The sequence below is a fragment of the Mytilus edulis genome, chromosome 14 (genome assembly GCF_963676685.1).
Source record: "Mytilus edulis chromosome 14, xbMytEdul2.2, whole genome shotgun sequence".
Taxonomy (NCBI): domain Eukaryota; kingdom Metazoa; phylum Mollusca; class Bivalvia; order Mytilida; family Mytilidae; genus Mytilus; species Mytilus edulis.
In genome coordinates, this window is record NC_092357.1 from 32,178,058 (window position 1) to 32,191,663 (window position 13,606).

Here is a 13,606-nt window from a genome sequence, read left to right on the forward strand (position 1 = left end):
CTTCAAATCCGCATGTTTGTCCTTAAGACATTCCATTTGGTTTAGATATATCCATGCAGACTTCGCATACAAATTGTGCCCAGAAGCTGTAAAATATGGTAGCATAGCCTTTAGAGATTCCAAATGTAAAGTCCAATTCCCAGCTCTCTTTGCCTTTATAAAATCACGTAGGATGCATATCATGTCCATATACTGGAACCAAAGATTAGCTGTTTTGTACTTCGATCGCGAATGTCGAAATTGTTGTATTTTGTCTTTTATAGTGTCCAATGAATTACTCTGATTTACGTCTGCCAGACACACATCTCCTTTTGAAAATAAATCTAACAGATCGGTAGCATGTGACACTTCTTCCCTGTAGCATGTGTCATGAATTTGAACTTTAAAAGTATCATAAGTTTGAGTCAAGTTTCCCTCTGCATTTTCTTCTATAGCTTACTTCAATTTTCGGAACTGGAATCCCATAAATATTTGAGAGTATCAATGCAGTGAGAGCAGTGTCTAATAGGAAGTAACCCCTTACAGCCCTAGCAATTGCCTTTCCACTTAACATATGTGATACCGCTGTGGATGCATATACAGTTTCGAAGATATTCATCAATCCTGATCCAGACATAAGGTATCCGATGCTCCCGACAAAACTCATCTCTGCATGGAATCCTCCAAGTTTCAGTACAAGAGATTTAAGTGAGCTGGTAGTAGGTTCGTTTTGAACTATCATCATTGCCTTCCAGTACAATGGCTGATCAAAAGTTAATATAGGAGTGCATTTGTTCTGCTTAGCCTCTTTACAGACAAAATGGAGTGTTGTATAGATGCATGTCTCGCCGCTAGGATTAATATCGATCATAGGAAGAAATGTTATATTTGACTGTCCAGGATACGATCCACTAGTTTTATGCATTATAGCTGACCAACTTGCACTGAACTTTAAGGGCCAGCAAATTTTTGATAGTAAGTCGAGCTTCCATGACTTATTTTCTTTCTCTCTTTTCTCGAATACTTCATATTTCAATTTTTGAAACGAATTGGATTGTTCTTTATAGAATTTGATGTTTATTTTAGCTAATGCAGTTATTTCTTTTATACTTGGGTTTGTGCGAGGAACCGATCTTGCTGTTTTGATGCCAGGAGTTGAGGCTGCTATAATACCCATCCCATGAAAAGTTCCGAAACCATCTTAAGATCTAATATTGTGGTCAACATTATCTGCAATGTACTGTACAATTGATTGGTTTTCATTTGCAATCTATGTGCTTCTTGACGCAGTTGCATTCATCTCAAAATTTTGTACCTCACTGTAGGATGAACAGAACCCAAGATTGAATAGTGTGTCAATAAGAAACCGAGAACTAAAGTGGTGGTGCATTTGAATTCCTAAGCCAATCTGCAATGGTGCTATAACACTCCGCGGTCTTGTTGCCTGTATGATTGCATGTCCAATAGCTGAAATTTTAGTGACACAATCTGCTTCGCTAAATAATGAGTTCAAAAATATTCGTAGTGAACGAGGGACATAGTCAGCATTTGAGGTCTCGGACTCCATTCCTTCTGCAGACGGATAGAAAATGTCTTTCGATGTTATTAGCTTGATGTCTTCTTTAAGAAGCTGTGCTGCAGTTGATATAATAGACACAAACAACATCATATCCTCTTTTTCTTTTGTAGTTCTTTGCTGTTTGGCCGCAGAACAAGCAGTTTTCTTTGAATTTAAAAAGTGGTTTGCTGGACCTTAACCCTCTTTCCGGAGTACTAATTTCCGTGTCTACATCCACGCTTGTTTTCTACTCGTCGATATAAGGTTAATGAAATCACGTCTGCAATCATAGTGAACTGTAAGACCTGGAACAGTTAATATTTCTTGTTGTCTGTCGGAGCTTATTTTGTTGATGTTATCACACCCTTTCTTTCCAAGTTTAACTGTTTGTTCGCCGTTCTCCAGGAGCTTGTCACAAAAAAAGGAGTTGTCCATTGTGCCATCTGAAATAATAAAAATAAATGTTAAAAATCAACCTTTAGATTTTTTTTTTCAATAAAAATATTCATGTATGTCATTTTGAGTCACGAATTAAACTTTTGGTTTTATTTACAGGATTTTAAAAATATTAAACAAATAATTAATTATTCTTTTGCCTCGTAAATTGTATGAATTTATACACATCAGATGAAGACGCAAATTAATAAATAATATCATTAGGGCCGCCAATATTTAAACAAAAAAAATATAAACGCATATATATATATGACTATAAATAATGAAACGGCTATAAAACGGCTATGAAACGGCAATTTACACTATAAAATGTATAAAAAGTGCAAATATCAATTGGTATCAAACGAAATAAAATAGTGATGGAAAATATTTAACTTGCAATGGACAGAATTGCCCTCAAAACGTTAAAATTTCAATGTTCTTTTCGATAATTGCAAATATGTAATAACGCTAACGGCTTTCCATACTTTTTTTCCATCCGAAATAGCGTAGGCTAGCAGTGGTCACCAAATGCAATTTTTTCGATGTTTTGGATAAATTATAGTAAAGGGTTTTATTAATAACCAAACGACTTATGACAGTTTCTGAGCTTAAATTCAATATTAATTCATAAGAAGACGTCGCAAGAGCCAAGGTGTACAATATCCTACCGTAGTCTAAAATCGTTCATCTTGTCAGTTCGTTAGGTATTTGTGTTTGAACTTAACACACGGGGAAACTCCGCATTGACGTCACTACGCTACTTCCGGTGTAGAAAAACAATGTAGAATACGTTTTTTCTGCACTTTTGAATAAAAAAACATCTGAAGGTAAGTTTTCATTGTTGTTCTCAATTATTGCTAAAAAAAATGCCAAATTTCTAATGCCCGTTTCAATCCCGACTTCCGAATGTCTAAAAACATTCTAGAACTTCACAAAATCCCACTTCCGGCCTCCATTGCTTTGTGTACATTCCATTCAGCGTCATTAATCTTGTGGCAGGCAATACAGGTCAAGCAAATCGTATTTTTTGGAATTTTAAAATGACATGCTCCTTACGTCTTTCGCGATTTTCCCGCGAAAAAAGCCCAACCAAAATGAAAGGAAAACTAATTGAAAAAACGATGCCCATGCCATAATTTTGTACAGGAATATAGAGTAGGTTAATGAAAAATAATTTAAATTTATTTTTCATAGAATTTTCTTTTTATTCATTATAAAAAGATCGATATTCTGACCATCATGACTGTAGATAAATATTCATACAGAATTCCACTGATGTCAAAAGGGATGGCAAAAAAAGAGTTTTCCTGTTGAATAAAACCGAAAATTATTGCAAACTATTTTGAAGCAATATCCCACAAAGAAATAACGTAATTGCCGTAGACTGGAAAATCCCCTAATTGACAGTAGAGCAATTTGATTGGGTAGAACGAATTGACATCACGTGATTTTGACGCCATTGAAATTTAAATGTAAACAAACAAGGTCAGACGGTTCAGTATGGGACAGCATCGTACATTTAGTTACTGACAAATAATTATGAGTTACTAAGCTTGACAATGCATGGTAATAAAAAATGAAAGCTAAGTGTACAGAAAAAATAAGAAAAAAAATAGCCTTAGGATAACGACTTATCATTACACCTGATTGAAAGATTGTACAAACCAAACAATTGTTATTACTGAACGTTTGTATATGGATTTCAAACTATAAATATAAACAATACCACTCAGGGTCTTTTATTTCATTTCATTTTATTTCATTAAAATACTTACCAATACTGGCAAAATCGTCGATACCAAAACAACAAATTCGTCTGCTACATTGCGGTTATTTCCCTTTAGTGAACTCTTTCACTCTACGGTAGCCCGAACGTAACGTAATTTACACGAAAGTTATTAGAAAATTTGAAATCGATTTTAAGAAATAACTAGCCGATCGATTTTTGTCGATTTTTAATATATTATTTAGACATATATTATAATTCAAATTCACCAAAAATTTCTTTTGTTGCAATTAGTTTGACGTTAAACTTTATTTTGACTAGACTAGGACATGAAGGAAATATCTCAAATTTGAAATGTAAGTTCCCTTTTTTTAAATACATAAATTTAAGAAAAAATTAGATTTTCTTTTTTTGAAAGCTTGCAAAAACATGACATGACGGTCCGGGCATCACTCTCAATGACACGACCAACATCGACAATGACAGGACCAGATGAAGATACTAATAACTTATTTTTTTTTCTGAGAATATTTTTCTCAACTCTGAAATATTATAAGATCAGACCATTATATACATAAATATAAGAAAAAAATAAAAAAAGTCGCAGGACAAAAGTCACAAATGGATTATAGTATACAATTCACCCTGTATAACCCTGATACAGATGAATCCGGACGTTGATGCTTTGGAATCGAAAACACTGTGTACCACTGAGTTCAGACAGTAAAAAAATTATATAATACTTTTAAAGAAAATCCAATATATATTCTTCGGATATTTTGCTCCAACATATTCTTTGCCATAATACTCATTACTTACCAAATGGTTCTTCAAATATGTAACATTTTAATACACAAGCATAATAAAACGCACGATGATATCAATGATAAAACGTCTGCTTCGTATTTTTAAATATTCAAAACGTAATGTTTCTCATGTCTCATAGTTTTTAAAACATACATTTTTGAAAATTTCATAGTTTAAAATAACAAACTAATAAAGATCTTAGGTTTATGTTGTATCTAGAATAAAAAAAATACACATTTTAAAATGGCTTTATTTTCATGTTGTGTATGCTTCGTTGTCATTACACCTTTTTATACTGTACGCTTCGTTGTGACAAAATTGCGCCTGTCAATGAATTTTGCATTTATTAAATAAAATTGAGAATGGAAATGGGGAATGTGTCAAAGAGACAACAACCCGACCAAATAAAAAACAATGCTTTGATATGATTTTAACCAATATACATGTTTAAAAAATTAAATTACCACCAAAACATGCAGACAGAAACCCATAATATCCGTTGTATTGTCGAAACACTCTTGAAGGTATTTTGTATATGTAAAAAAAATCCTTAAATGCATACCAAAGTGTAAATTGGTAGGAAAATACAATTTCTCGACAGATGCAAATATCACTTGCTAAGCATACAGATACACACGTCCTATTTCTGGTGTCACGAACAATACAGTAAGAGAAAACTTATTTAGTATGATATTGCGTTTATTCTAAGTTCTAGGGAACATTTGAAGGCACTTGGTAATTCGACGTATAGTTATTTATTATTGCTTAAGGTATTAATACGCAAAGGTGTATGCACGACAAGATATTCAGCATTTTTTATCTCATTAAACGTATGAAATTGTACTATGTCTGTGCGTTTTGCATATAATTTTTTATAACAGTTTAATCAAGCTTTCTATGCAATATCTAAAACTTACAACAACTGTATAATTGAATAAATAAACTAACATGCACATTGACATATTTATATATACTCAAATAAGTTCTAGAGAGGCATTCAAAATTGTTGTCATCCCAAATGTTGTCTTGATTATCGCTTCGAATGCGTCAACGTCCGAAATACATTTGTATCGGGGTTATGTGGGGTGCAATTGTTTGAATATTTAAGAGAGAGATTATGAAATATTTACTTTTTAAATGCATATATTTATTAAACTATTTAGAAAACTGTTCATTAAACTATATAAATGAAGATTTATTAAATTTTTTCATTATATTTCCTGGCACCATGAAGCCATTTAAGTACCAAGCCACTTTGACATTTTGTTTTCTTGACAATCATGACAATTATTTTATCATTATTGTATTTTTTTTAACAAATTTTGTTTACAAAGTAGATGAGTCCCAAATCAGGAGCCTCTGGCCTTTGTTCATGTTGTTAAAGTCTTGTATGATTTTAATTTTAGTTTCTTGTGTATAATTCGGAGTTTAGTATGACGTCCATTATCACTGAACTAGTATACGTACATCTTTGTTAAGGGGCCAGCTCAGGGACTCCTCCGGGTGCAGGAGTTTCTCGTTGCATTGAAGACCCATTGGTGGCCTTCGGCTGTTGTCTGCTCTATGGTAGGGTTGTTGACCCTTTGACACATTCCCCATTTCCATTCTCAATTTTAATTTTATATACAAGTTGAGAAACAAACAGTAATATATTTTTTAAAACAAGTTGACCAACAAGACCAAAGAAAATTAATGTCAAAACTGAATTGTGACTGCCATGAAATATTGTCCCTCCAGTAATGAGATATTGGTTTATATTGGTATGCAGTTAGATTTTAGCATTGACAATTTTCTCATTTTCATGAAGACTTTTTTGCCCTTCTGATTATTTGTGGTTCATTGACTAAATGCATGTTTTCTATAGTTATTATATAAATGTGGAATAATTACCCTTTAATTTAAAAATATCCATTGTAGTATTATACTAACATAAAGGTAAGACATAACACATGTTAACAGTTTACTATCATTCTACAAAGACATCTTGTAACATACTATTTTTTTAACGTTCATCATTTACTTTGCTGTGGGGAGCATTTCTCAACACTCTGAGAAGCAATCTTGTACATAATGTAAACATAAGTATTTTTTATCAATCATGGTAAACCAATTTTCAATTATTATTTTAATTTATATACTATAGGCTATTGCACGTCTTGGTGGATCATCATTACTTAGTGAATCACAGTCTGTAAAACATATTGTCCTAGACCCATCCCTTGCAGATATGTTGAACTCACTTATGGCATGTGATATATCACAAGAGAAGAAAAACAGCATGATCAATGATCTTAAAACAACACTTGTTAACCAAAAGTCATTAATAGAAAAGCATGAAAACAAAATTCAGCAGCTGGAAGATTCTCTACAGAAACGTGAAACTGAGACACAGAACCTTGCTACCAAATTTTCTGACACCACAGGATCAATTGCTAAATCTAAAGAGGAAATTGAAGAAGGTAAGGTCAAATAAAAATACATATGTGGTTCCAGTTACATCCTTTTAAAAAATAGGGTCGGTAGATCAGCAATTTTTTTTTTTTTTCAAATTTTTTTTTGTAGATAAATTGTCAAAATCTGGGGAAAAAATGTGTGTTTACTGTAATAGGTACCTTGAATGACGGAATAGCACTGTTATTACTATTATCCGAGTAACACTTGTTATGACTGAATAACACTTGAATTTTTTTTTATTATTAGCACATATTGTGTACATCCAGCATGGTGATCATGGAAATCACAATGGCCGCCTTGTTAGATGTATACACTAAATTTAAAATGATCTTATCTGCCTTCTGTAAATCATTTTTATGGCCCCGCAACGAATATAGTTTTACCCTTGTCCGAAATTCCATAATTCCGGCATTCCGGCATTCCGCAACAAACCATTATATGGAGTTTTTTTCTAAACACTTTCAGATATTGGGCTGATTTTTGGTATGTGAGTTTACCATGATGAGTTACAGATAAAGTTTAAGTTTCATTCGGCTCTGCTAATTTTTATCGAAATTACGGGCTTTGGACTTTAATAAAATGTTGAAAATCACAGTTATACAAAGTTTTTTTTATGACCTGACTATGTTCATACAACAACCATCATTTTCATTGTCATTTTGACATAGAATATTAAATCTCTCCAGGTTTTGTTTGTCTGTATGTTATAATACATGTAGGACCTCTTGTTCATTTTCTCTAACGACTCAACCATGCTTAACTCATCTGTGTCATCTCTGCTATCATTCCCTAAAATATCGTCATTTGAGCTTGATGGGCCAGCAATAGGTTGTAATTTAGGTTGGATTAGTAGGTCCGACATCTCTGATAGAATCAGGATTCGTTACTATCAGAGCTTCATTTTACCTCAGCATTTATATCTACCCCTACCATCATGGCCACATGTTCTAGTAGATTTTGGTGGCATGACTGTATTGTTTGCTAGAAATCTACTTATTAATCAGAAAAAGAAGGAATGGAACAGAATGGATTGAACACAATGTTGACATTATTGCTGAGAACGTAGTAAGATGGCAGTTATATAATGAACGTAGTATAATCATGGTAAGAACGTGCTTTAATCGCATTAGAAGCGTGGTAAGATTGTGTTGCAATCGGATAACTCGTAGTATAGTCGTAGTGAGAACGTGATGAGCGTAGTAAGATCGTGATATTCATAGAAAAGGTGTGGTGAGAACGTGGTATAATGGTAGCAGGATCGTTGTAGAAGCGTAATGAGGACGTACATGTAGGATCGTCCTGAAAACAACGAAAATGAACATTTCCATGCCGCTCATACTGCAACCTCACCACGATCTGAATTAATTTTAGATCGTGGTGAGCGTGGTGCGATCATGGTCTAGTGGGACTGGGGTTCAACCATATTTATGTTTTCAAAAGGGAATATTTTATATTGTGCAATTTGAAAAACTAAAGTCTGAGCTTACAAAAAAATCATTGAGAATCACATACACACATATTTTTGTCTAGCCTGCGACTTTTGTCGCAGAAAGCTCGACATAGGGATAGTGATCTGGTGGTTGCGGCCGTGTTAGCTAACTTCTTAAAAGCTTTATATTTTAGAAAGTGGAAGACCTGGATGCTTCATACTTTATAAATGATTCCTCATGTTACTTAGTTTCCGTCAGTCACATGTCCAATGTCCTTGACCTCATTTTCATGGTTGAGTGACTACTTGAAAAAAAAGTTAAGATTTTTGTCAAGCTGCAACTTTTGTTGCAGAAAGCTCGACATAGGGATAGTGATCCGGCGGCGGCGTCGGCAGTGTTAGCTAACTTCTTTAAAGCTTTATATTTTAGAAGGTGGAAGACCTGGATGCTTCATACTTTGTATATAGATGCCTCATATTATGAACTTTCCGTCAGTCACATGTCCAATGTCCTTGACCTCATTTTTTATGCCCCACCTACGATAGTAGAGGGGCATTATGTTTTCTGGTCTGTGCGTCCGTTCGTCCGTCCGTCCGTCCGTTCGTCCGTTCGTCCGTCCGTTCGTCCGTCTGTCCCTCTTCAGGTTAAAGTTTTTGGTCGAGGTAGTTTTTGATGAAGTTGAAGTCCAATCGACTTCAAACTTGGTACACATGTTCCCTATGATATGATCTTTCTAATTTTAATGCCAAATTAGAGATTTTACCCCAATTTCACGGTCCACTGAACATAGAAAATGATAGTGCGAGTGGGGCATTCGTGTACTTAGGACACATTCTTGTTTGGTTCAGTAATCACTTGAAAAAAAATTTAAGATTTTTTGTAATGTTCAATGCTCTCTTATTATAAGTTATCGGATAACTATATTTGGTATGTGCGTACCTTGCAAGGTCCTCATGCCCGTCAGACAGTTTTCACTTGACCTCGACCTCATTTCATGGATCAGTGAACAAGGTTTAGTTTTGGTGGTCAAGTCCATATCTCAGATACTATAAGCAATAGGTCTAGTATATTTGGTGTATGGTAGGACAGTAAGGTGTATATGTCCAACTAGCAGGTGTTATCTGACCTTGACCTCATTTTCATGGTTAAGTGGTTATAGTTAAGTTTTTATACGACCGCAAATTTTGAAAAAATTTTCGTCGTATATTGCTATCACGTTGGCGTCGTCGTCGTCGTCGTCGTCCGAATACTTTTAGTTTTCGCACTCTAACTTTAGTAAAAGTGAAAAGAAATCTATGAAATTTTAACACAAGGTTTATGACCACAAAAGGAAGGTTGGGATTGATTTTGGGAGTTTTGGTCCCAACATTTTAGGAATTAGGGGCCAAAAAGGGCCTAAATAAGCATTTTCTTGGTTTTCGCACTATAACTTTAGTTTAAGTTAATAGAAACTTATGAAATGTTGACACAAGGTTTATGACCACAAAAGAAAGGTTGGGATTGATTTTGGGAGTTTTGGTTCCAACAGTTTAGGAATTAGGGGCCAAAAAAGGGCCCAAATAAGCATTATTCTTGGTTTTCGCACAATAACTTTAGTATAAGTGAATAGATATCTATAAAATTTCAACACAAGGTGTATGACTACAAAAGGAAGGTTGGTATTGATTTTTGGAGTTTTGGTCCTAACAGTTTAGGAATAAGGGGCCCAAAGGGTCCAAAATTAAACTTTGTTTGATTTCATCAAAAATTAAATAATTGGGGTTCTTTGATATGCTGAATCTAACTGTGTATGTAGATTCTTAATTTTTGGTCCCGTTTTCAAATTGGTCTACATTAAAGTCCAAAGGGTCCAAAATTAAACTTAGTTTGATTTTAACAAAAATTGAATCCTTGGGGTTCTTTGATATGCTGAATCTGAATGTGTACTTAGATTATTGATTATTGGTCCAGTTTTCAAGTTGGTCCTGTTCGGGGTCCAAAATTAAACTTTTTTTGATTTCATCAAAAATTGAATAATTGGGGTTCTTTGATATGCCAAATCTAACTGTGTTAGTAGATTCTTAATTTTTGGTCCCGTTTTCAAATTGGTCTTCATTAAGGTCCAAAGGGTCCAAAATTAAACTAAGTTTGAACAAAAAATTAAATTCTTGGGCTTCTTTGATATGCTGAATCTAAACGTGTACTTAGATTTTTGATTATGGGCCCAGTTTTCAAGTTGGTCCAAACAGGATTCAAAATTATTATATTAAGTATTGTGCAATAGCAAGAAATTTTCAATTGCACAGTATTCAGCAATAGCAAGAAATCTTCAATTGTACAGTATTGTGCAATAGCAAGAAATTTTCAATTGCACAGTATGGTTCAATAGCAAGAAATCTTCAATTGACAGTATTGCGCAATAGCAAGAAATATCTTATTGCACAATATTGTGAAATAGCAATCAATTTTCAGTTATTTGGAGTTATCTTTCTTTGTCCAGAATAGATATTTGTGCAATAGCAAGATATTTTCAATATTCTTTGAAAATTTGAGTTATCTTTCTTTGTCCAGAATAGTAGTTGAATCAACTTAAATCATTGTTTTATACAATATACAATGTATTTTCACTTTTACTACCAACTGATAAATTAAAACAATCTTTACCATTCAGTGATAAAAAGCACTTTTTTTACATTTTAATATTTTATGATGTATTTAAATGAGCAGTTATTGTTGCAAACTCCATTAGAAATTTGAATTGAGATCAGTTTTGGAATAAGGAAAAGGGGGATATGAAAACAAAATTGGGGGGGGGGGGGCAATTTTTCTCATTCCATATTTCATAAATAAAAAGAAAATTTCTTCAAACATTTTTTTGAGAGGATTAATATTCAACAGCATAGCGAATTTTTTTTTTAAGTTCATTAGACCACATTCATTCTGTGTCACCAACCTATGCTGTGTCAACTATTTAATCACAATCCAAATTTAGAGCTGAATCCAGCTTGAATGTTGTGTCCATACTTTCCCCAACCATTCAGGGTTCAACCTCTGCGGTCGTATAAAGCTGCGCCCTGTGGAGCATCTTTTCCTGGTGTGACACCAGGAAACTCCGACATCACTCCCTAAATTCTCGGAGAAATTTGGGAGTATTCCCTCCGACTTCCGCGTAAATCCGTTACCTTTTGTTTATTGTATTAGCGACATCTCTCCCAGTCTGGAGTGACGCGGTGTCACACCAGGTAATTAATTGCCCTAATCCTTCTGATCTATGCCGGCACGCGACAGTCAAGGTATGCGAGATTTCTAATGTAATTAAACAATTGTATTTCCTGTCTATTGATTATCAGTTTATATCTGATTGCTTGAAACAAATGAAAGATTAAAATAAAAATAAAAACGTTGTTGTTAATTCTTTTAATTACTCTGTACATTTAAATCAATTTTAAAAACAACTATATTTGATTTTGACTTCCGTTTTTTTATCAGTAAATAAATATTTAATTTACTAAAAGAGATATAATTGTGTAACAATAAACGGAGACTAACGCTGAATAAATTAGGGTAGTTTAAAGAAAAGTGACACGTCTCAAAGTTTTTTATACAAGTAAAAAAGAAAATATTATTCACTATCTGTTATGCTAATAAGTCTACTCCATTTCCATTTTACGATTACAAAATAAAAGTTTTAAAAAGCAAAAGGTTGTTGTTAATGCTTTCAATTGCATTAAAGTTTTATAATAAAAAAAAATCTATACTTGATTATGACCTCGGGTTTTTTTTTATCGGTAATTTATATAACTTACGAAAAGAGACATACTTGCGTGAAAATAAACGGAAATTAACGCTGAAGGTATAAAATGTGAGAAAGAAAGAAAATTACGTGTCTTAAAACTTGTATATGCAAGAAAAAAAGAAAATACTTTTCACCATTCCTTATGCTTAATAAGTCTACGGCATGTTCTCTTCACGATTTGTTAGCATTACTTTAGGATAAATAATACATTTCGGCTACAACAGGAATACTTCTATAGCTGCACCAACTCGTCGTTGCATAATATTCATTTACGCACAATGAATGTAAACTTTTGTGTTGTATTTAGAACAGTGATCTTTAAATATTTTTAAAGCAATTAATTGCCGTGGGAAGACGATACGCATCTCAGTGATCAACAGTGCGTAGTTGAACTTGAACTTGACTTTGCTCACAATATTGAATGCTAAAAATAGTGACATCAATTTTGTCCACGAGATTTTTATTTGGCGGGAAATAGTATCATGTAACAGTAAACTCAGGTGACCTTTCTGGATAACCGTGGGAAAATTCATTCAAGGTTTAAACTTGCTTTGTAATGATTGACATAAATTTGTGTGCGTTAAGATTGAGGCTCTAGAAGGTACTTTTACAATTGATTAACCGGATTCTAAATTGTATTCCTTTTCTGAATTAACCAACATTAGCCTTTTATTTTTACGTTTCTCAGTCAACAGAGGATATAAAACCGGACATTATTTATACGTCCATAGTCAACACTATATATTAATGGTAGATGAAAACAGGATGCATGTCGTTCAGTTCCTGATGGGCGTTGGTAGAGATCCTCTGTGAAAATTTGCCGATCGTAAAAATCCGACCCACATTTTTTTTTACATATTTCTTTCTTGTAGAACACGATATAATTTCATTTAAATATTCTATTTTATAATTGTTGAAATACTTCTTTTTACATTTCGCAGAGGACTTTTAACGAGCAGTAAAATACGGATTGCGCAATCCAATTTTATTTTAAATAATTAAAGATCAATAACAGATCATAACGGATAAAAAACACATGATTTTTTTTTTTCTCCATATAATTAAATATTTAAAGGTTTTGATTATTGTGTTGTGTCTCGGCGGCGAATGTATCTCAGTATTTATGAATCAGACTTGGGGCCAATTACATTGAAATGTAATTAATTAAATTACACATTACATTGCAAAAATGATCAATTACACTAATTACACATTACACAGTTTTTGAAATGTAATTAATTAAATTACAATTACTTTACTAAAGTAATTAATTAAATTACTCATTACATTTTATCATAATATTTTTTTAACAATATTATACATGTATATAAAATCCATGTGTAAAATATGCATGACGTACCGATAAGCATAGTTTAAGCGTTGCATTTGATAATCATTAGTAATTTAATGTTTTGTCATTTAGTCTGCATATCTCTGGT

The 13,606-nt window shown here is 33.1% G+C and overlaps 1 protein-coding gene across 1 annotated transcript in view; it reads left to right on the plus strand.

The window, feature by feature from the left end:
• Positions 1 to 13,606, plus strand: part of LOC139503875 (uncharacterized) — a 114,193-nt gene that overhangs the window by 39,833 nt on the left and 60,754 nt on the right. The window contains exon 4 of the mRNA XM_071293852.1: positions 6,652 to 6,967. Coding sequence (XP_071149953.1) covers positions 6,652 to 6,967 — 316 coding nt within the window. The remainder of the gene's footprint in view (positions 1 to 6,651; positions 6,968 to 13,606) is intronic.